Source organism: Pelophylax lessonae (assembly GCF_965119305.1).
Source record: "Pelophylax lessonae genome assembly, chromosome: 11".
Classification (NCBI taxonomy): domain Eukaryota; kingdom Metazoa; phylum Chordata; class Amphibia; order Anura; family Ranidae; genus Pelophylax; species Pelophylax lessonae.
This window is the reverse complement of record NC_138778.1, coordinates 114,575,786-114,600,609: the sequence shown is the minus strand read 5'-3', so window position 1 is coordinate 114,600,609 and position 24,824 is coordinate 114,575,786. Positions and strand designations below refer to the sequence as shown.

At 44.7% G+C, this 24,824-nt stretch overlaps 1 protein-coding gene across 1 annotated transcript in view; it reads right to left on the bottom strand.

Annotated features, from left to right (window-relative positions):
* LOC309566336 (plexin domain-containing protein 1-like) overlaps nucleotides 1–17,756 on the bottom strand; it is a 463,427-nt gene extending 445,671 nt beyond the window's left edge. Inside the window, exon 1 of the mRNA XM_082271449.1 lies at nucleotides 17,646–17,756. Within this exon, the coding sequence (XP_082127575.1) occupies nucleotides 17,646–17,730 (85 nt within the window). The 5' untranslated portion in view covers nucleotides 17,731–17,756. The remainder of the gene's footprint in view (nucleotides 1–17,645) is intronic.
* Between the last annotated feature and the right edge of the window lie 7,068 nt (nucleotides 17,757–24,824).

Sequence of the window (24,824 nt, the reverse complement as noted above, 5' to 3'; positions counted from 1 at the left end):
GGATGATGGAGGCACATAACTTGACCATGGTTAAAATGGCTCAGCAGCCATGATTATCATGGTCAGCACACCAAGGGTGAGGACCAACCAGATTTTTTACAGAATAGAGAGCACTGTGCTGTTTAACCTGCTATAAGGGAGCAGGATCTCTCTTTTTTAGGGTTAAAACCTCTTTAAACTCTGTGCAGAGCAGAATAAGATCATTCTGAACCCTGGGTCATGGAGAGTGTTGGTAAACATATACAGTAAAACCTTGGATTGCGAGCATAATTCGTTCCTGAAACATGCTTGTAATCCAAAGCATTTGTATATCAAAGCGAATTTCCCCCTAAGAAATAATGGCAACTCAGATGATTCGTTCCACAACCATTTATTCCTAAGTCCTTCAGTTTATAGTCTATTTAAAAATATTATAGCAATGCGAAATGTTGTATAACCATAAAATGTCCATCCACAAATGACAGCCTCCACAAGGGGGTTAGGAGCAAAATTCAGCAGGAGCTACAGAGTATAAAAGAGAAGAGAGGCGCCTCTAAGTGTAGCAATATGGTTACATTTAATGAAGGTACAACATCTAGAAAATCGCATGGTTGATGAATCAAAGAGGCTCATCTAATTATGCAGGCATCCGGGGTAAAGCTGTCTGCATGTCATAAATTATCCTCCACACCGGCCGCCTCTCACCGCTGTCAGTCTGCAATCATGACCAACAAGTCTACCCTGCAGTAGAGCAATCTGAAAGCAAGTTGCTAAATGTTGTACCTTCATTAAATGTAACCATATTGCTACACTTAGAGGCACCTCTCTTCTCTTTCATACTCAGTTGTGATGTGACGCTACTTGTATATCAAGACATCACTAGTTTATTAAGTCAAAATGTATAAAACAATTTTGCTTGTCTTGCAAAACGCTCAGACCAAGTTACACTCAATCCAAGGTTTTACTGTATATACTGTATATCGGAGGAGAGGTAATCATTAAAAAGCTTTATGCAGGAGAAGAAGGTATAGAGAGAAGTCATGATACAAAGCAACAAATATGAATAAAATGTTTTTCCTGACAGACTCCATGGCAGCATACGTATCGGGTTTGGCCCCGCCTCCAAACCTACCCATAGGACCTCACTCCCATAAATCTTTGCTCCTGTTCAGCACACGTGTTCTTTTTTTGTCCTCCAAAGGATTACCTGATATCCTACCTGAAGATGGATTCCGGGTGATGGATGGCTCTACCTGTCGGGTATGGAGCTCTCCAATAAGCCCCAGCTGCTGCGGGGTATGGAGGAGGGGCGAAGATGTAGCAGCCTTGGCCAAAAAGCCCAGCTGCTGCGGGTGGCCGGTACCCTTGAAAGAGATAAGTCCGGTGTGCATCCATCCCTGGTGGTCTGCGGTTCGTGAGTACACTCCATGGCAGCTATGTTATATGCTTATATTTGCCTTTGTTTATATGTTTTTTCTCTTACCTGGTCTTTCCTGCCTTCCCTGGTGGCTAGTGGTCCGGGGCCGGTCAGCGGTTCACTTCCTGACCGGCCGCCGGTGCGGTGCGCTACTGCGCATGTGCGGCGCCTCCAGAACGAGGCTTGGTTCTCGCGCGTGCGCAGTAAGAGCGCGGCGCATGCGCAGTGAGTTGGCGTCGGCGGCGAGCGCTGATGACGTCACCAGGCGCCATATTTAAACCCCAGAACTGTCAGCAGTGTTGTGTTTATACACACTGCTGATACTGGGTGTTCCATACTCCGCATCTGATCGGTTTTTGGACGCCTGCTGTTCGTTGCCGCTCTGCCTGCTAACCTCTGGTTCTTGGTGAGTACTGGCCCCAGTTTGGGAGCCCCCCCCCCCCCTCCCCCCCCCTCCTCTTTTGCTGGTTTTCTGACATTGCTGTCCGGCTCATTCTTGTAGGTCAGCATCAGAATGGAAGCTACTTTGCCCTCCGGTGGTCAGCCCGCCCCTAACAGGTATTTGGGGCTTCTTAGTGGGGCTGTGGGTTATAGGGGGTGGGGGTAGGAACTCAAGTGTTCCTAGCTTCCTGTCTGTTTTTTCTGTTTTTTCTCTTGTTCACAGCCCTCCTCGTTCAGAGACTAGGCACTCTTCTCAAAGAAGTGAAAGACGCTCAAGCTCTCGCCACCGGCACTCTACAGGAAAGTCCCGTTCGGGCTCACATCATCAAAAATCATCTACTTCAGCCAGCCACGCACGGAGACCTGACAAAGCAGGTTGCAGAGGCTGTGGCGCTAGTGTCCCGGAGAGGAAGCTTTTTTGTGATAGATGTTTCTCCCAGGCTGCGGGAGAAAGGGATACTTCCGATCAGCGCATTGAGGCTTTGGTCAAGAGAGTGGTTAAGGACTCTTTGGCAGAGTTGGGTGTCAGTCGTTCTCAAGACACTGCAACGGCTTCCCCAAGCCCCTCCCCTGTAGCACTACAGGTACAGGAAGATTTCGAGTCAGCCCACACAAGCCATCAGTCGATGCTCTTGTCAGGTAGCGACTCTGAAGATGAGGATCCCTGCTTGGGTTTTGAATATACCTTGGTGCCTTCCCTGGTTAAAGCGGTCAGAGAGACCTTAAATTGGGAGGAGTCAGCTGTTCCCCCTCCCAAGCAGAAGAAGTACTTTAAACAGCTCAATAAGGAGCGTGTTAATTTTCCCTTCCTGGGAGAGTTGGGTGAAATCATCTTGGAGGAGTGGAAAAAGGTGGAACGAAAGAATTCCTTAGTATCCAAGATGGCTAAACTTTACCCCTTCAAAGAGGATGATGTGAAACATCTTGAGTCCCCTCCCCTAGTTGACGCAGCAGTCATGAGACTGGTCAAGCACGTGACCCTTCCCTTAGAGGATACGGTCTCATTTAAAGACCCGTTGGACCGAAGGATGGACTCTGATTTGAAGAGAATCTACCTTACAGCAGGTATGGCCTGTAAGCCAGTCCTGGCTTTGGCTGCTCTATCCAAAGCCATGGAGTCTTGGGCTGATGTGGTAGACGAATCGGTCAGATCGGTTTCGGAGGAGGTGGCCAGAAGCGCTCCAATCCAGGAGCTTAGGCTGGGCGCGTCGTTCCTTGGGGAGGCTTCCATAGACTTGATCCGTCTATTGGCAAGAGTTATGCTGTCCTCGGTCACAGCTAAGAGAGCTCTTTGGCTCCGCCCTTGGGTGGCGGATCCGGCATCAAAGCAAGTTTGGTGCCGTATTCCCTTTGAGGGGTCCTCCCTTTTCGGGAATAAACTGGACGAGGCCATAACCCGGGCTACAGGCGGTAAGTCTGGGTTTCTTCCCCAGGATCGGCGCCAGTTCAACGTCAAGAAAGGACAGCCTACCAGAAAATTTGTGCCTGACCGGGCCAGGGAAGCTCGTTCTTATAGACCTGGTCGGGAGTTCAACCGGAACTGGAGATCCAGACAGTCTTCCAGGAAGACGACAAAGAATGTCTCCTCTGGGGACCGCGAGCCCACTAAGTCCTTTTGAAGGTGGGCCCGCTCAGACATGTCGGGTGGGTGCACGTCTACGCTCCTTCCGACATGTCTGGGCGGCTTCGATTCAGGACCCCTGGGCCGTCAGGACGGTGTCTTCAGGCCACAAGTGGGTCTTCAAGGAGAGGCCAGGCTCAAGGTTCCTGCCTACTGCCATACCATGTCTAGAAGAAAGGCGTCAGATTTTGTTTTCTTACGTCGAAGCTCTCATTGCTCAAGGGGCTGTCATCTCCGTTCCAGAGTCAGAGCGAGGCCAAGGAATATATTCTCCGCTCTTTCTGGTCCAAAAGAAGAACGGATCATGGAGACCAGTAATAGATTTGACCTTCTTGAACAAATTCATAAAAAAAGAAAGGTTCAAAATGGAGACCCTGTTGTCCATACAGCAGTCAGTCCAGCCGGCAGATTGGATGGTGTCCATAGACTTGAAAGACGCCTACTTTCATGTCCCTGTGGACGAAGATTTTCAAAGGTTTCTCCGGTTCGAAGTGGGAGGATTACATCTTCAGTTTATCTGTCTCCCATTCGGGCTCTCAACATCTCCACGGACCTTTTCAAAAATCTTATTGGCCGTGGTAGCCCTACTGAGATTGAAAGGTATCCGTCTTCACCACTATTTGGACGATCTACTCCTGTTGTCCCAAGACAGAGACCAACTATTAGTTCATCTGGAGCAGGTCGTGTCCACTCTCCAGAAGTTTGGTTGGTTACTCAACAAGGAGAAGAGTCACCTGATTCCAACTCAGTCCCTGATCTACTTGGGCGCTCTGTTCGACACAGAGAAGGCGACTATCTCTCTTCCAGAGGAAAAGATAGGGACTCTCCGAGACAGGATTCGCTTTGCCCTCTCATCCTCTCATCTTCAGGCACGTCAATGTCTGAAGGTGATCGGGACTATGGTCGCAGTAGTCCCCATGGTGAAGTGGGCCCTGTGGAGGATGAGACCCTTTCAGAAGGGATTCCTTCAGCAATGGGATACGTGGCATCTGGATCAACGCATCTTCCTAACCCCTTCAATGAGAGCGAGTCTTCCTTGGTGGCTATGCAGAGACCACCTGCTGAACTGCCACTCTCTGAAACCAGCTCCGTGGGTAGTGGTTACCTCGGACGCCAGCAACATAGGCTGGGGTGCCCACTGTCTGTCGGAGGTGGCACAGGGCAGGTGGGAGTTTTCCACTCGAGGAATAGTATCCAACATACTAGAACTCCGAGCAGCATTCCAAGCTCTTCGAGCATTTGCTCACCTGACAAAAGACCAACCTGTCATGCTGCGCCTGGACAACACCTCAGCAGTGGCATACATCAGGAAACAAGGGGGTACACGCAGCTGGTCCCTATTGAGGGAAGTGGAGCCGATTATGTCCTGGGCACAGAAAAATCTCTCGAATCTTTCAGCGGTTTATGTTCCAGGAGTCCAGAATGTCAAAGCAGACTTCTTGTCCAGAGTGGATCTGGACAACAACGAGTGGTCCCTTCACAAGGAAACGTTCGACTGGATCCTAACATTGGGGTTTTCTCCAGAGGTAGATCTCTTCGCCTCCCCCTGCAATCACAAACTGCCGAAGTACTACTCAAGATTCAGAGATCCACAAGCATCAGGGATAGATGCACTCTCGGATCAGTGGAGATTCCACAGGGCATACGCCTTCCCACCAATTCCGATTGTGTTGCAGTTCCTTCGGAGACTCAGGTCGGAGCCAGTGGAGGTAGTGGCGGTGATTCCCTTCTGGCCGAACAGGCCATGGTTTCCCCTTCTGACGCTACTCAGTGTCCAAGATCCAATCCCGCTACCCTTCAGACCGGACCTGTTGTCCCAGGGGTCTGTACTCCATCCATGCCCAGACCGTTTACATCTCAAGGTCTGGATGTTGAGAGGAGGAGGTTACAGGCTTTAGGCTGTCCAGAAACGGCAATCTCGACATTACTTAGTGCTAGAAGAAGCTCAACGAACAGGGTGTATCAGAGAATCTGGGAAAAATTTTCTGCACAACTGAATACAAGGCCTGATCCTCAATCTTCAATTAAGATCCAGGATGTATTGAGCTTTCTCCAATCAGGACTGGATTTGCCTCTATCAGTGAGTTCGCTCAGAGTCCAGGTCTCGGCTATTTCTGCTTTTACAGGGATCTCCTGGGCCACTCATGCCCTAATTCGTCAGTTCTTCCAAGGGGCAGTGAGAATCAGACCTCAGAGAAAACCCAGGTTTCCCAAGTGGGATCTGCCACTAGTTCTGGATTTCCTGGCGAGTCAAATTCAAGACATGTTTGATTCTTTGACCATAAGAGAGCTTACACTGATAACAGTGTTTCTGGTGGCTATAACCTCAGCAAAAAGAGTGTCGGAAATTGGGTCCTTTGGGACACAAGAGCCTTTCTTAACCTTTTTTCCTGACAGAGTGGTGCTCATCCCCATGCTGGATGCGAGACCAAAAAGGACCTCTGTCTTCCATGAAAACATAGAAACAGTATTACCAACCTTTAGACAGGAAGAGGAAGAATCTTCGGTTCATCCGCTGGATGTTGGAGAGTGTATTAAGAGATATTTAAATGCCACTTCCTCTTTCAGAAAATCAGAACATCTTTTCGTTACCTTTTATGGAAAAAACAAAGGTTCAAGAGCCTCGACGAGATCCATTTCCTCTTGGATCATCCAGACCATCCAGTGGGCTTATAGGGCTAAGGGCTTGACCCCTCCAGCAGTAGTTACAGCTCATTCGACGCGGAGCATCTCTACCTCCTGGGCAGTATCCAGACATGTGGCTCCTGAAGTCATTTGCAGAGCAGCATCGTGGTCCTCTATTAACACTTTCTTATCCCATTACTGTGTTGAGCCAGCGGCTCTTTCTTCTGTGAATTTTGGTTTGCAAGTCCTGTCTGTTTGACAAAATGCATTAAAACTTTTCTGTTCAGCACCTGCCCACCCTGTGTGTACGGCGAGTTATTTCCCGATACGTATGCTGCCATGGAGTCTGTCAGGAAAACGGAAAATTTATATCAAATACTTACCGTAATTTTCCTTTCCTGATGGACTCCATGGCAGCAGGAGTTCCCTCCCGGATTTCTGTGGAGGATAGTTACAGAACACGTGTGCTGAACAGGAGCAAAGATTTATGGGAGTGAGGTCCTATGGGTAGGTTTGGAGGCGGGGCCAAACCCGATACGTATGCTGCCATGGAGTCCATCAGGAAAGGAAAATTACGGTAAGTATTTGATATAAATTTTCCGTTTTCATACTTCTGCTATGGATTACAGGTGTGCAGTTTATTTTAAACTCCTGTGACCTGTTTTGGGCTGGCAGCGAACTAAAGCCCGCTGTCAGCTGGCATTACTCAGCCAGTCCAGGCCCCCTCAGGAGCCCTAACCAGCAGCTGGCTCAGCCTCTCAGTGATCCGCACAGTCTATGGTGTTTGTACAGTTGAATAGTTTTGTACATTGAAAAATGTTGAATGTTTTAATATATTTTTTTTAAACCGGGTAAAAGCCCCAGTCCTTATTGTCTGTCAACAATGTACTATGAAACCTCACCCCCGCCGAGTGGGGGTGGGAGCTTGCCCCCTAGCAGCAGGCGCGTGACCGACGTAGTCCTACGTCAGTTCAAGAAGGAGGGGCTGCCTGCCGCAGTAAAACTGTGTGCGCCACAGTAGGGAGCACGCCCGCGCTGCCCCGACTGTGCTGTGATTGGCTGCAGCACAAACCAATCAGCGGGTGCTGGTTGGTTGCCAGCACCCGATGATCAGCTATGGACATTACCAATAAGAGCCCTGTGTAGGTAAACAAGCACAGGGCTCTCTTCTGACTGCTTAGTGCACATTGCTTAGTAAAAACAGCACACACAGTAAAACATGTTAGCCACACATTTAACCCGTTGTTCGCCCTAGATGTTAACCTCTTCCCTGACAGAGTCATTAGTACAGTAACAGTGCATATTTTTAGCACTGATCACTGTATTGGTGTTACTGGTTCCCAAAAAAGTGTCAATTAGGTGTCCGATTTGTCTGCCGCAATATAACAGTTCCACTATAAGCCACTGATCGCCACCATTACTAGTAAATACCATTACTAGTAATTAAATAAATAAATAAATAAATAAAAATTCTATAAATATATCCCATAGTTTTTGAAAGCTATAACTTTTGTGCAAAGCAATCAATATACGTTTACTGGGATTTTTTTTTTTTTTTTATTTACCAAAAATATGTAGAAGAATACATTTTGGATTAACCACTTTACGTCCGCTCACAGTAATACTACTGCGGCAGAGTGGCTCGTTATCGTCTGACGACGTAGTATTAACGTCGTCAGACACTCCCCCTTCTGGGCGGCGCTTGCGCGCCGCCGGAGGCTCGCTCCCGCTGTTTTCATTCACAGCGGGAGTCGGGCCAGGGGAGGAGCCGCTGCTCTGCCCCGATCGCCGGGGATCTAGTGTGGAGATCCGCCCCCCTGTGTAAACACAAGCGGACGGATCTCCATAGTGACAGGGAGTGACAGATCGGACTGTTCAGCATAGCTGGACATCCGATCTGTCCATGACTCACTCAGTCACCTCCCCCCCTACACATCAGTAAGCACCAGGCATACATTAACCCCTCCCTCTCCAATAAAATTAACCCCTTCCCTGCCAGTGTCATTTTTACAGTAACAGTGCATATATATAGCACTGATTACTGCAGTAATGTCACTGGTACCCCCAAAAGTGTCAAAAATGTCAGTCAAGGGTCCGATCTGTCCGCCGCAATGTCGCAGTCCCACAAAAAAAAAAAAAATCGCAGATCGCCGCCATTACGCGTTAAAAAAAAAAACACCAAAAATGACAGAAATCTTTCCCTTTGTTAGTAAACGCAATAACTTTTGCGCAAACCAATCAAAATACGCTTATTGCGATTTTTTTTACCAAACATAGGTAGCAGAAAACAAATTGGCCAAAAATTTTTTAAAAAATTGGTTTTTACATCTTTTTTGGGGGGAATTTCATATAAAAAAAATGTTAAAAATATTGTTATTTTTTCAAAATAAACGCTATTTTTTTGTTTATAGCGCAAAAAGTAAAAATTGCACAGGTGATCAAATACCACCAAAAGAAAGCTCTGTTTGTGGGAAAAAAAGGACGTAAATTTTGTTTGGGTACGGCGTCGCACGACCGCGCAATTGTCAGTTGAAGTCGCACAGCGCCGAATCGCAAAAAGTGGCCTGGACGGAAGACAGCAAAATCCTCCGGTGGTAAAGTGGTTAAATTGATGAAGAAATTAGATTTTTTCAAATTTTTATTTTGGATGTGCTTTATAGCAGAAAGTAAAAAAAAAATTTTTTTTTCAAAATTGTCAGTCCTTTTTTTGTTTATAGAACAAAAAATTAAAACCACAGAGGTGATCAAATAACACCAAAAGAAAGCATTATTTGCGGGAAAAAAGGACATAAATTTTATTTGGTCATAAAGGGGGTAAAACCTTTCCGTAGTTAAGAACTGACACTACAGTATATTCCACAATCCCTGGGTGCCTCAGTCTAGTATTTTACAGGTGAGAATGAAAAACAAATTAAATCTGGATTAAGAAACAGGCAGAGCAATTAACAGAAGATCGCCATGTAGCCTTTCATCACATTAGCAACCCCACATTTGGGAGAAAATGGAATGGACGTTACGTGATTCAAAACAAAAAGTTGCCTGTCCTTTAAGCAAATAGGGACAAGCAAAGCAGGCCAGTCTAGTTCCTCCACCCCAAACTCACTCACCCATGTCTTTATGGACCTTGCTTTGTGCACTGGTCCAGATGATTTGGTAGGGGGATTATAGCGTGTTTTTTTTTTTTTCTTTCTTTTTCAGGGGCTGGGCTTGACCTCTTAGTTTCAGTGAAGGGAACTCTTAGGGCAGCAGCATACCAAGACTTTTTGGACAATTTCATGCTCCCAACTTCGTGGGAACAGTTTGGGGATGGTCGCTTCCTGTTCCAACATGACTGTGCACCAGTGCACAAAGCAAAGTCCATAAAGACATGGATTAGCGAGTTTGGGGCAGGGGAACTTGATTGGTCTGCACAGAGTCCTGATAGAATACCTTTCTGATGAATTAGAGCAGAGACTGCGAGCCAGGCCTTCTCATCCACATCAGTGCCTGACCTCACAAAATGCGCTTTTGGAAGAATGGTCAAACATTTCCATAGACACACTCCTAAACCTTATTGACAACCATCCCAGAAGAATTGAAGCTGTTATTTATAGCTGCAAAGGGTGGGCCAATTGAATATTGAAACCCGCGGACTAATATTGGGATGCCTTTAAAGTTCATGTGCGTGTAAAGGCAGACGCCCCACTACTTTTGATAATATTGTGTATATATTTATAAAACAAAAATTTCTATTCAACATTCAAAAATCAGTTCAACATTTTTCAGGAACATCAAGTCAGCCATAGGAGAGATTGTGCCAGCCATGCTCATGCTCATGCCTATAAATAAACTTGCACATTGTTTTGGGCATGGAAACCTAAGTGTGCAAGAATCCACATAGAAACATAAGCACAATGGTGTGCATGTGGATGCAAGGGCACATCCACCACAGGTACTGGCGCCTAGTGGCCTATTTAAAGTTGGGCCATGTATGGGATCATTGCTGGTCTTTCAGCTTGTGTCTCTGTTATCTTTGATTCTGAATCTGCTTGACTAATATTGAATCAGTTTTTGTTTTGACCTGCCTCTGGACTACAACTGCCTGGTCATGTCTGCTGCCTACTTGTGTTACCAACCTCAGCCTGGACCCTTGACCAAGATTTTCCTTATTGATTTTGTACTTCTTTGCCTGCACAGTGCAAACCTCTGCTTGCCTGTGACCTTAAACCTGTTCGGTGCCTTTCTGCTCGACTGTTACTGAACTTGGCTTGTGACCCAGCTCTACTCTCTACTGATTTGGGTGAAGTGGGGGGTCACTGTGCTTCTGCTTAACCACTTGCCGACCAGTCACGTTGACTGTACTGCGGCAAAGTGGCTCGTTCCCGTACAGCGACGTAGACCTACGTCGCTGGACTCCTCCCCTTGTGGGCGGCATGCCGCCAGAGGCTTGTCCCGCTGTATTCAGCCACAGCGGGAGTCGGGCCAGGGGAGGAGCGGCGGTTATCAACGCCGCTCTTCCGTGATCGTTGGGAAATCGAGTCTGGAGATCCGCCCGCTTGTGTAAACAAAGTGGGCGGATCTCCTAAATGACAGGGAGTGACAGATCGCAGTGTGCAGCATAGCTGAACATCTGATCTGTCCCTGTGTCACTCAGTCACCTCCCCCCACACACGTTAGTAAGAACCAGGCATACATTAACCCCTCCCTCTCCAATAAAATTAACCCCTTCCCTGCCAGTGTCATTTTTACAGTAACAGTGCATATGTATAGCACTGATTACTGTAGAAATGTCACTGGTACCCCCAAAAGAGTCAAAAATGTCAGTCAAGGGTCGGATCTGTCCGCCGCAATGTTGCAGTCCCGCAAAAAAAAAAAAAACGGAGATCGGCGCCATTACTCGTTAAAAAAAAAAAACACCAAAAATGACAGAAATCTTTCCCTTAGTTAGTAAACGCAATAACTTTTGCGCAAACCAATCAAAATACGGTTATTGTGATTTAGATTTTTACATTTTTTTGGGGGGAATTTCATATAAAAAAATTTGAAAAATATTGTTATTTTTTCAAAATTACGCTCTTTTTTTGTTACATAGTTACATAGTTACATAGTAGGTGAGGTTGAATAAAGACAATAGTCCATCTAGTTCAACCTGTGTAGGTATGTGTGGCTGTAATCATCTCCCATACCCCTGAATGTTCTGATCCTTGAGATGTAAGTCTAAGAGTCTTTTGAAAGCCACCATACTACCCGCAGAAACCACCTCTTGTGGTAGAGAATTCCACAATCTTGTTGCCCTAACAGTAAAGAACCCCCCTCGTTGCCTGAGGTTAAAACGCTTCTCCTCTAATCGCATTGTATGCCCTCGAGTCCTCATGCAATCCCTTCGAATGAACAGCTTTTTTTCTAAGCTGGGATCCCCATTAAGATATTTATAAATTGCTATCATGTCCCCCCTCAGACGTCTCTTCTCCAGGGAGAATAAATCAAGCGATTGTAGACGCTCTTCATAGTCAAGGTCCTCCAATCCCCTAATTAGTTTAGTTGCCCTTCTCTGGACTCTCTCCAGCTCCAACACATCCCTCCTGAGGACTGGCGACCAGAACTGGACGGAATACTCCAGATGCGGTCGGACCAGAGTTTTATAAAGTGGAAGGATTATAGTCTTATCTCTGGAATGCATCCCTTTCTTTATGCATGCTAATATTCTGTTGGCTTTGGAAGCTGCCGCTTGACACTGCATGCTGTTTCCTAATCTATCATCAACCAAGACTCCCAGATCCTTCTCCATTTTTGATTCCCCCAAGGGCTCCCCTCCTAACGTGTATTGTGTTTTTATGTTTTTAGTCCCCAAGTGCAAAACCTTACACTTCTCCACGTTAAACCTCATTTGCCATATCGTTGCCCACTCTGTTATTTTGTCCAGGTCATTCTGTAGGATATCTGCTTCATGTTGTGAAGTTATTGCCCTGCCCAATTTTGTGTCATCTGCAAAAACTGATATCGAACTACTGATCCCGGCCTCAATGTTGTTTATGAATAAATTGAACAAGGTTGGTCCCAAGACTGAGCCTTGGGGGACCCCGCTTACCACCTCAGACCAGTCTGAGTATGCGCTGTTTATTACTACCCTTTGGACACGCCTTTTTAGCCAGTTCCGTATCCAAGAGCAAACCCTGCTATCGATACCTGCAGACCTTATTTTATAAATTAAGCGCTTGTGGGGAACTGTATCAAACGCCTTAGCGAAATCCAAGTACACCACATCCACTGGTCTCCCCCTATCTAGCTCACAGCTCACCTCCTCGTAGAATGTTAGGAGATTGGTTTGACAAGAACGCCCATTTGTAAACCCGTGCTGATTACTGCTGATGATGTTGTTGTCCTTAGCAAACTCTACGATATAGTCCCTTATCATCCCCTCCAGAAGTTTACATACTACTGATGTCAAACTGACAGGCCTATAATTTCCCGGGATATGCCTCTGGCCCTTTTTGAATATTGGAATCACGCTAGCTTTCTTCCAATCCCCTGGTACATCTCCTGTCCTAATACTGTCAGCAAAGATCAGGAACAGTGGTCTCGATATAACTTTACTGAGTTCCTTGAGTACTCTCGGATGTATGCCATCCGGTCCTGGTGATTTGTTTGTGTTAAGTTTATCCAGCCTTTCCCTGATTTCCCCCTCTGTTAGCCATGGTGGCAAGTCCTGTTTATTACTACTAACCATACAGTCATGGTCAGTGTACCCCTCCTTTTCCTGTGTAAAGACTGACGAGAAAAAAGCATTTAGCACGGTTGCTTTTTCAGTGTCCTCTGTAACCATCCTCCCATCATTGTTAATTATGTGTGCAATATGCTCTGCCTTAGTTTTTTTGCTGTTGATATATTTAAAGAATTTCTTTGGGTTTTTTTTTACTATCCTCTGCTATTTGTCTCTCAAAGTTGATTTTAGCCATCTTGATTTCATGTTTACTTTTCTTATTTGCCTCCTTGTATTGCTCGAAAGCCGATACTGTGCCCTCTGATTTATACTTCTTGAAGGCCAATTTTTTCCCCCTAATAAGTTTTTTGACTCTACAGTTTAGCCAGCCAGGTTTGGCTTTGTCTCTTCTAAATTTATTTCCCATAGGAATGCACTGCAAGATGCCTTTGCCTAATATGTTCCTAAAGCATTCCCATTTTTCCTCTGTGGTCAGGGATCCCAGGGTTTGGTCCCAGTTTACCCTTTCCATCATTGAGTACAATTTTGGAAAGTTTGCCCTTCTGAAGTTTAGAGTTCTTATGTTCCCCACTTGTCTTGTTATATTGTTATTTACACTAAATGTGATCATCCTGTGATCGCTAGAGCCCAGGTTGTCCTGGACTCCTACCTCCGAGATTATGTCTGGGTCATTAGTGAGCAATAGATCCAGGACTGCGTTTTCTCTGGTAGGGGAATCCACCAACTGTGACATGTAATTATCCAGTAAGGTTTCCGTGAATAGGCGGGCCTTCTGTGAGTGTGCAGTCCCCTCTTCCCAGTCAATGTCGGGGTAATTGAAGTCCCCCAATACGATGACTGATCCCAATTTTGCCACTTTACCCATTAGTGCTAAAAATTCCAGCTCTACCTCCTCCCCTTGGTTAGGTGGCCTATAGCAAACCCCCACTTACTTTCCCCTTATCTCCTTCCCTATGGAGTTCAACCCACACAGATTCTAAATCCATGCTCATCCCATCCGTAATGTCACTCCTTTCTGTCACCTTTATATTGTTCTTGACGTAGAGACATACCCCTCCCCCTCTTTTTCCTACCCTGTCCTTCCGGTACACCGAATACCCTTGGATATTGGCCAGCCAGTCATGTGAGGGGTCGAACCAAGTCTCTGTTATTCCCACAAGGTCTATGTCCTCCTCATGTACTAACATTTCCAACTCATCCATTTTATTAGCTAGGCTCCTGGCATTAGCATATACCCCTCTTAGTTTTAAGGAAGTTAAGCGCAATTGGCGGTTATGTTTATTCCTGTTTGGTCTGAGGTTCTCCCGCACAGACCTGCCAATTGACATTGTGGACCTACTGTCGCTGCTGACACTACAGCTGCCTTCAGTCCTCTGCTCCCTCCTGACTGACTCTACTTCTGAGCCCCCCCCCCCCGTCTCCTAGTTTAAAAGCCCCTCCAACTTGGTGGCCATCTTTCTCCCCAAAAGAGCTGTACCGTCCCCATTAAGGTGCAGCCCATCCTTACTAAAGAGCCGGTAGCCGACTGAGAAGTCAGCCCAGTTCTCCAGGAACCCAAACCCCTCTTTCCTACACCAATTCCTCAGCCACTTGTTAAGTTCCCTAATCTCCTTCTGCCTCTCTTGTGTGGCTCGAGGTGTTTATAGCGCAAAAAGTAAAAATCGCACAGGTGATCAAATACCACCAAAAGAAAGCTCTGTTTGTGGGGAAAAAAGGACGTAAATTTCATTTGGGTACGGCATTGTACGGTCGCGCAATTGTCAGTTAAAGTTGCACAGTGCCGAATCGCAAAAAGTGGCCTGGACGTAAGACAGCAAAATCCTCCGGTGGTAAAGTGGTTAATTGACACCAGCACTCCCAAATTCAAGTTTATGGTTCCAGCTTCAAGGCACCTGCATCCTTCCGTTGCCGTAGCAGTATTTGTCTCAAAAATCAGGGTGCTCAGGTGAGAATTGTGCAAGAGGCTGACCTTTATCACTTTGAGTTCCTCATACATGTACATGGCACCACTGTTCCATCCTGCTGGCATATAGAGTATGAAAGGAATAAACTCAGCGCTAAGGAAAAAAATATATTATAATAATAGGCTGCAGCCTCCCTTGGATATAACCCAAAGTTTATATATGTGTAAATAGAGAGGGGGAAGAGATGGAAATGGCGCTGCCTAAGAAAATGGAAAAATCCCTAATCCAATAAGCTAGAGTGGGAGAGTAAGCGAGAGTATAAAAAGTGTATATTAAAAAATGTGGTAATTGAGGTAGTAAGATATATTCGGCAAAAAAAAAAATTATATAGGGCAAAAAAATATAATACCTATGGTATCACACATACATCTAATTGGTGGCAGTAAATCTGATATTGCACAAAATATATGAAGTAACTACTGCAATAAAAAAGGAATGGTAAATGTTGCAGGTAAATATACAATAAATACAATGAATATAAAATATAATAAATAAGCAAATTGAATAAGGTGCCAAGTGCCATAAGGAGTAGATAAACGAATCAATGACGAATATGGTGAAAAATATCAGGTGGATGACATAAGCTAAAATATATAAGGTGCCAAAGTTGAAGGAAATTGCTAGATAATGGTAGTGATGTCACTGTTAGGGGAATAGATGGATAAGTGTATAAAAGATATATATAAATAATAAATAAATAATTGTATCGGGGGCAAAACATGTAATAGATCAAAGTTTTGCTGTGCACAAAAATATAAACAAGATAAAGTGACAATGTGCAAGTGATGGTGAATAATTAGAAATGCAAACAGTCCATAAACGTTGTAAGCAGGTGGTGAATCCTCATGCGGTATTCCCAATAGCTACCCTGTGGTGGGTAAAGTGGTGGGGTGCTGGTAAACCCTAAGGTAAGTAGCACACTCACCAGAAATACCTACCCCACACAGGGGTATAGAGCGGGTATTAGTAGTATGATCCCTGGTTCCCTCAAGGGATCCTGATGTGTGGACCGAGTTATCCCTGTATGGCTCCGGGGCTCTCTAAGATTCCTATCAGGGGTTCCTGGGTGTTCTATCAGGGTTCCCAGTGGATGGATCAGTATGGGGTCCTGTCCCAGATACTCCCGGGGTATCAGCGGGGTGTTGGAGTAGATGGAATCATCATGAGAAGTAAGGAGAGGGCAAATAGTGTAATACGGTAAGGTATTTTTATTTGCACATAGAATAAAATAGGGTACTCACAATCTCACAGTATAAACCGGGCAGTATAATGAGTCTCCGGAACGTAATGCGTTCCAACAATAGCCAGAACTGGAAGTGATGTGGCGGCGCCGTACGCGTTTCGTCATACAATGCCTTCAGCAGCGTGTCGCTCAGGGTCTGCTACTCCTCTCTGTCAATCCCTCCACTGGCTTCTGCTCACCCAACAAATTTAATTCAAAATACTAACAACATCTTACATCTTAAAGCAGGGCCGGGATACCGGAAAATTTCTGGTAGGCTGCCGGCCCTGGGACCGCTTTGAGATGTGGCTGCACTCACAGGAAAATATTTTTAAACTTTTTGCGGCCCACTGGGTCAGAAGCGGCATATGACAGCACGATGTCATATCCGGCGGCTGTGCGGCAGCGGATCTACTGACTGGCTGCAAGTGCACAGCATGACGGCGGCATCCCTTCCCTCCCAACACAGACACCGGCATCACTGAGCTGCCTGTTTACATGTAAGGGTAAAAGCGCTTGGGGGAAACCTTGCGTATTGCATTTGGGGGGAAGTCAGCATTGTATTAGGGGGAAGGGGGCTGGGTGGGGGGGGGGGATCAGCAGTGTAAGCCATCCACAGTTTAGCCCCCAGCTACATCACTAGCCTAGTCTCAAAATACCAACCTAATCGCTCTCTGCGTTCCTCTCAAAACCTCCTGCTCTCTAACTCCCTCGTCACCTCCTCCCATACTAACCTCCAGGACTTTTCCAGAGCCTCTCCAATCCTATGGAACTCCCTACCCCAATCTGTCCTCTTCAGAGAAGCCTATCCTACCCACACCTACCAACTATAATTCCATTTTCTCCATCAGCTCATCCCCCACAGTTATTTCCTTTTGTTTCACTTGACCCTCCCTTCTAGATTGTAAGCTCTAACGAGCAGGGCCCTCCAATTCCTCCTGTATTGTAACTGTATGGTCTTCCCTCATATTGTAAAGCGCTGCGCAAACTGTTGGCTCAATATAAATCCTGTATAATAATAATAACAATCAACTGCTAGTGGCTTGTTTTTACTGCTGTGTTTTTTTTAACAACATGAATTCTGAAAAATAATTCATTTTACATGTGAAGCTCACTGGGTTTCAGCTGACAGCACGCTGAGAAAAATAAGTGAAAACATAACATGAAAAAAATGGGAAAAAAATGGGATAAGAGCTAAAAGAAGGGAGAGGAGAAAAAGGAGAAAAATGAGAGGGAGGCGATGAGTAATCCCTCCTTACAGCAAGCCAAGGACTGGGACAAACAACTATAAACAAGCACTGTGACAGTTGTAGAAAGGGCCTCACTACTGCCTCCAATGTTTATGTTGTCTTTGTGCTGAACATCTTTGTTTTGTTTCTTTAGCTCCTATAATAATATTGTATTGCTAAGCAAAAATCTGTAGTGTGGCCAACATTCGCTCGTCATCGGATATTTTTTTTTTTTACTAGATGACATAGTATAGGCAAGGAGTATATAATGTATCAGATCAACTAAAAAGTTATTTGTCAGTGTTTAAAATGTATACAACAGTTTGTAGAAATAGACTGCTATGCGTCTCAACACCCACAAGAATATTCACTATATAAAGTTACACAAAGGAAATCATGCTTTGATAACAGACACATGGATAAGTATGGATATAAATAAAGGCTTACCTGATGTAGGTGAGTATTCCCAGCTGTTACATGTCCATTCAGAAGATATCCACAGTGTCAGGATAAAGATACTGACCCAACACATATTCACACTGTACTACAACAAGTATCTCTTAAAATGTGCTTCCTCTCTTCAACATACCCCAGTGAAAAACAGGCAGCTTGTCATTTGGAAAGGGGGTGCTGAGTGTGATGATTGCTTTGTCCTTTCAGAGGTAAAGTGGGAGCTCTGCTTGCAGGCAGCACAAAACACAGGCAGAGATGATAGGCGTAAGCTCACTCCATCTACTGGCCAGCTCCGTCATTACAAATGCTAAGGCCATTCGGCCAAAACAATACATATGTTTCCAAAGTTCCTAAGAATTCAATTGTTCTCCATATACAGATATAATAATGCAGCGCTGGTAAATAATAGCAAAAATTATAAGTGCAAAATAGCCAATAATGTACTACTAATGAATAATAAGCACAAATTAACCACTTTACCACCGGAGGATTTTCCTGTCTTACGTCCAGGCCACTTTTTGCGATTCGGCACTATGCGAATTGCGCGGTTATGCAACGCTGTACCCAAACGAAATTTACGTCCTTTTTTTCCCACAAACAGAGCTTTCTTTTGGTGGTATTTGATCACCTCTGCGCTTTTTATATTTTGCGATATTAATAAAGAAAATGCAAACATTTTGAAAAAATAACAATATTTTTCTACTTTGACAGTTAAAAAATATCCAATATATTCAATTTTTGCCATATATTTAGGCCAAAATGTATTTCTTTTGGTGGTATTTGATCACCTGTGCGATGTTTACTTTTTGCGCTATAAACAAAAATAAGAGCGACAATTTTGAAAAAATAACAATATTTTTCACATTTTTTTATATGAAATTCCCCAAAAAAATGTAAAAATCTAAATTTTTTAACATTTTAGGCCAATTTGTTTTCTGCTACATATTTTGGTTAAAAAAAAAAAAACGCAATAAGCGTATTTTGATTGGTTTGCGCAAAAGTTATTGCAGCTACTAACTACGGGAAATTTATGTCATTTTTATTGTTTTTTTTTTTAACTAGTAATGGCGGCGATCTGGTGGCGATCTGCGTTTTTTTTTGCGGGACTGCGACATTGCGGCGGACAGATCGGACCCTTGACTGACATTTTTTACACTTTTGGGGGTACCAGTGACATTACTACAGTAATCAGTGCTATAAATATGCACTGTTACTGTAAAAATGACACTGGCAGGGAAGGGGTTAACTTTTATTGGTGATCAAGGGGTTAATGTATGCCTGGTGCTTACTAACGTGTGTGCGGGGGAGGGGACTGAGTGACACAGGCACAGATCGCAGGTTCAGCTATGCTGAATCCTGCAATCTGTCACTGTTTGTCACTTAGGAGATCCGCCCGCTTTGTTTACACAAGCGGGCGGATTTCCACACTCGATCCCCGACGATCGGGGAAGAGAGGCGGTGATCACCGCCTCTCCTCCCCTGGCCCGACTCCCGCTGTGACTGAATACAGCGAGAGCGAGCCTCCGGCGGCGCGTGCGGCCGCCCACAAGGGGAGGAGTCCAGCGACGTAGGTTTACGTCGCTGGATGATAACGAGCCACTTTGCCGCAGTACGGTCAACGTGACCGGTCGGCAAGTGGTTAAAGTGCATAAGAATATTGCTATATGAAAAAAGTGCAATACATATCAATAAAGTGCATAAGAAAATTACATTGCTGCAGGCTACAAGGTGCATAAGTACTTATGTCCTACCCCCTCCCTCGACTACTGACTAAATAGACCCTACCCACACCTGACGACAGACTATGAAGATTTAGATTTCCTTTCTTTATAAATAGTTACTGTGTCTTGAACATCTATACCAAACCCACCTTCAAACAGAAACCCATAGCTCTGATGTTCCTCTCGCTGGTTAATCCTGATACCACAAAAAATGTATTTTCACATATCTATTGTTCTCACTTATGTTCTCTTTATTAAAGTTAAACTCAGTGGTTGACTGATGTATTAGCAAGAGCACATTTTACCTATTCCTGTTACCAAATGTTTATTGTTTGCTTTGAAAATGCTGTATGTTATACATTTAACATCTAATAAAATAATTTGGAAAAAAAAAAAGGAAAAAAAAAGTAAATTTGCTATATCAAAAAAGTGCAATACATATCAAAAGAGATGGACGAACATCGGCCGGGCGGTTCGCGAACTTGAGCCGCACATTTCCTCAAAAGTCCACGAACCGCAAGTTCGCGGCGGGCCAGAATGGGAGGCGAACTTTAAAAACCTTTAGGTCATATTTGCAGCCACAAAAGACGTACTACCTGTGCACAAATAGTCCCAGCACATGGACAATGTCATAACAGAAGTATTGCAATTGGAAAAGTTGCCCTAAATTTTTATTTTTTTTTTTACAGCAAAAAATTATTATTATTTTTTTTTCATAAATCAGCCAGAATTGACAGCAGCCGGTAAATACATGTCTAATACATAGAGGGTCCATTCACAAATCTGTAAAATGGGTCTGCATCCATTCCACAATTTGGCGGAACCTTTACAGACCCATTGATTTTCAATTCCAGTCTGAAAAATTAGGCATTCACATGATAAAGAAGTAAGTGTCGGCCATTCCAGGCCACAAATTAGCCCACATGCATTTACCTGACAGCTAAGAACGTTGTATTCTGTGGCTGAAGGTACATAAGGCATACACAGGATACAGAAGTAAGTGTCGACCAGTATAGGCCCCAAAAATTAGCCGACATGGGTTTACCTGACAGCTAAGAATGTAGTATTTGATGGCTGGAGGTACATTAGGCATTCACAGGTCACAGAAGTAAGTGTCGGCCATTCCAGGCCCCAAAAAGTAGCCAACATGGGTTTACCTGACAGCTAAGAATGTAGTATTTGGTGGCTGGAGGTACATTAGGCATTCACAGGATACAGAAGTAGGTGTCGGCCTGTATAGGCACCAAAAATTAGCCCACATGGGTTTACCTGACAGCTAAGAACGTAGTATTTGGTGGCTGGAGGTACATTAGGCATTCACAGGATACAGAAGTAGGTGTCGGCCTGTATAGGCACCAAAAATTAGCCCACATGGGTTTACCTGACAGCTAAGAACGTAGTATTTGGTGGCTGGAGGTACATTACGAATTCACAGGATAAAGTGTTGGCCAGTATAGGCCCCAAACATTAGCCCACATGGGTTTAACTGACAGCTAAGAACATAGTATTTGATGGCTGGAGGTACATTAGGCACTCACAGGATACAGAAGTAAGTGTCGGCCAGTATAGGCCCCAAAAATTAGACCACATGGGTTTACCTGACAGCTAAGAACATTGTATTCTGTGGCTGAAGGTACATCAGGCATTCAAAGGATACAGAAGTAAGTGTCGGCCATTCCAGGCCCCAAAAATTAGCCCACATGGGTTTACCTGACAGTTAAGAACATAGTATTTGGTGGCTGGAGGTACATTAGGCATTCACAGGTAACAGAAGAAAGTGTCGGCCAGTATAGGCCCCAAAAATTAGCCCACATGGGTTTACCTGACAGCTAAGAACGTAGTATTTTGTGGCTGAAGGTACATTAAGCATTCACAGGATACAGAATTAAGTGTCGGCCAGTATAGGCCCCAAAAATTAGCCCACATGGGTTTATCTGACAGCTAAGAACATAGTGTTCTGTGGCTTCAGATACATTTGGCATTCACAGGATACAGAAGTAAGTGTCGGCCAGTATAGGCCCCAAAAATTAGCCCACATGGGTTTACCTGACATCTAAGAACGTAGTATTCTGTGGCTGAAGGTACATTAGTAAATTCACAGGATACAAAAGTAAGTGTCGGCCAGTATAGGCCCTAAAAATTAGACCACGTGGGTTTACCTGACAGCGAAGAACATTGTATTCTGTGGCTGAAGGTACATTAGGCATTCATAGGATACAGAGGTAAGTTTCGGCCAGTATAGGCCCCAAAAATTAGCCCACATGGGTTTACCTGACAGCTAAGAATGTAGTATTTGATGGCTGGAGGTACATTAGGCATTCACAGGATACAGAAGTAAGTGTTGGCCTGTATAGGCCCCAAATATTAGCCCACATGGGTTTACCTGACAGCTAATATCGTAGTATTTGGTGGTTGGAGGTAAATTAGGCATTCACAGGATACAGAAGTAAGTGTCGTCCTTTATAGGCCCCAAAAATTAGCCCACATGGGTTTACCTGACAGCTAAGAATGTAGTATTTGGTGGCTGGAGGTACATTAGGCATTCACAGGTAACAGAAGTAAGTGTCGGCTATTCCAGGCCCCAAAAATTAGCCCACATGGGCTTACCTGACAGCTAAGAACGTAGTATTTGGTGGCTGGAGGTACATTAGGCATTCACAGGATAAAGAAGTAAGTGTCAGCCAGCTTAGGCCCCAAAAATTAGCCCACATGGGTTTAACTGACAACAAAGAACGTAGTATTTGATGGCTGGAGGTACATTAGGCATTCACAGGATACAGAAGTAGGTGTCGGCCTGTATAGGCCCCAAAAATGAGCCCACATGGGTTTAACTGACAGCTAAGAACGTAGTATTTGATGGCTGGAGGTACATTAGGCATTCACAGGATACAGAAATAAGTGTCGGCCAGTATAGGCCCCAACAATTAGACCACCTGGGTTTACCTGACAACTAAGAACATTGCATTCTGTGGCTGAAGGTACATCAGGCATTCAAAGGATACAGAAGTAAGTGTCGGCCAGTATAGGCCCCAAAAGTTAGCCCACATGGGTTTACCTGACAGCTAAGAATGTAGTATTTGATGGCTGGAGGTACATTAGGCATTCACAGGATACAGAAGTAAGTGTTGGCCTGTATAGGCCCCAAAAATTAGCCCACATGGGTTTACCTGACAGCTAAGAATGTAGTATTTGGTGGCTGGAGGTACATTAGACATTCACAGGATACAGAAGTAAGTGTCGTCCTGTATAGGCCCCAAAAATTAGCCCACATGGGTTTACCTGACAGCTAAGAACGTAGTATTTGGTGGCTGGAGATACATTAGGCATTCATAGGTAACAGAAGTAAGTGTCGGCCATTCCAGGCCCCAAAACTTAGCCCACATGGGTTTACCTGACAGCTAAGAACGTAATATTTGGTGACTGGAGGTACATTAGGCATTCACAGGATACAGAAGTAAGTGTCAGCCAGTATAGGCCCCAAAAATTAGCCCACATGGGTTTACCTGACAGCTACGAACGTAGTATTCTGTGGCTGAATGTACATTAGGCATTCACAGGATACAGAAGTAAGTGTTGGCCTGTATAGGCCCCAAATATTGGCCCACATGGGTTTACCTGACAGCTAAGAATGTAGTATTTGGTGGCTGGAGGTACATTAGGCAATAACAGGATACAGAAGTAAGTGTCGGCCAGTATAGGCCCCAAAAATTAGCCCACATGGGTTAACCTGACAGCTAAGAACGTAGTATTCTGTGGCTGAATGTACATTAGGCATTCACAGGATACAGAAGTAAGTGTCGGCCAGTATAGGCCCTAAAAATTAGACCACGTGGGTTTACCTGACAGCTAAGAACATTGTATTCTGTGGCTGAAGGTACATTAGGCATTCACAGGATACAGAAGTAAGTGTCGGCCAGTATAGGCCCCAAAAATTAGCCAACATGGGTTTACCTGACAGCTAAGAATGTAAGATTTGATGGCTGGTGGTACATTAGGCATTCACAGGATACAGAAGTAAGTGTTGGCCTGTATAGGCCCCAAATATTAGCCCACATGGGTTTACTTGACAGCTAAGAAAGTAGTATTTGGTGGCTGGAGGTACATTAGGCATTCACAGGATACAGAAGTAAGTGTCTTCCTGTATAGGACCCAAAAATTAGCCCACATGGGTTTACCTGAAAGCTAAGAACATAGTATTTGGTGGCTGGAGGCACATTAGGCATTCACAGGTAACAGAAGTAAGTGTCGGCCAGTATAGGCCCTAAAAATTAGACCACGTGGGTTTACCTGACAGCTAAGAACATTGTATTCTGTGCCTGAAGGTACATTAGGCATTCACAGGATACAGAAGTAAGTGTCGGCCAGTATAGGCCCCAAAAATTAGCCCACATGGGTTAACCTGACAGCTAAGAACGTAGTATTCTGTGGCTGAATGTACATTAGGCATTCACAGGATACAGAAGTAAGTGTCGGCCAGTATAGGCCCCAAAAATTAGCCCACATGGGTTTACCTGACAGCTAAGAATGTAAGATTTGATGGCTGGAGGTACATTAGGCATTCACAGGATACAGAAGTAAGTGTTGGCCTGTATAGGCCCCAAATATTAGCCCACATGGGTTTACTTGACAGCTAAGAACGTAGTATTTGGTGGCTGGAGGTACATTAGGCATTCACAGGATACAGAAGTAAGTGTCTTCCTGTATAGGACCCAAAAATTAGCCCACATGGGTTTACCTGAAAGCTAAGAACATAGTATTTGGTGGCTGGAGGTACATTAGGTATTCACAGGTAACAGAAGTAAGTGTCGGCTATTCCAGGCCCCAAAAATTAGCCCACATGGGTTTACCTGACAGCTAAGAATGTAGTATTTGGTGGCTGGAGGTACATTAGGCATTCACAGGATAAAGAAGTAAGTATCAGCCTGTATAGGCCCCAAAAATTAGCCCACATGGGTTTACCTGACAGCTAAGAAAGTAGTATTTGGTGGCTGGAGGTACATTAGGCATTCACAGGATAAAGAAGTAAGTGTTGGCCAGTATAGGCCCCAAAAATTAGCCCACATGGGTTTAACTGACAGCTAAGAACGTAGTATTTGATGGCTGGAGGTACATTAGGCATTCACAGGATACAGAAGTAAGTGTCGGCCAGTAAGGCCCCAAAAATTAGACCACGTGGGTTTACCTGACAGCTAAAAACATTGCATTCTGTGGCTGAAGGTACATCAGGCATTCAAAGGATACAGAAGTAAGTGTCGGCCAGTATAGGCCCCAAAAGTTAGCCCACGTGGGTTTACCTGACAGCTAAGAATGTAATATTTGATGGCTGGAGGTACATTAGGCATTCACAGGATACAGAAGTAAGTGTTGGCCTGTATAGGCCCCAAAAATTAGCCCACATGGGCTTACCTGACAGCTAAGAACGTAGTATTTGGTGGCTGGAGGTACATTAGAC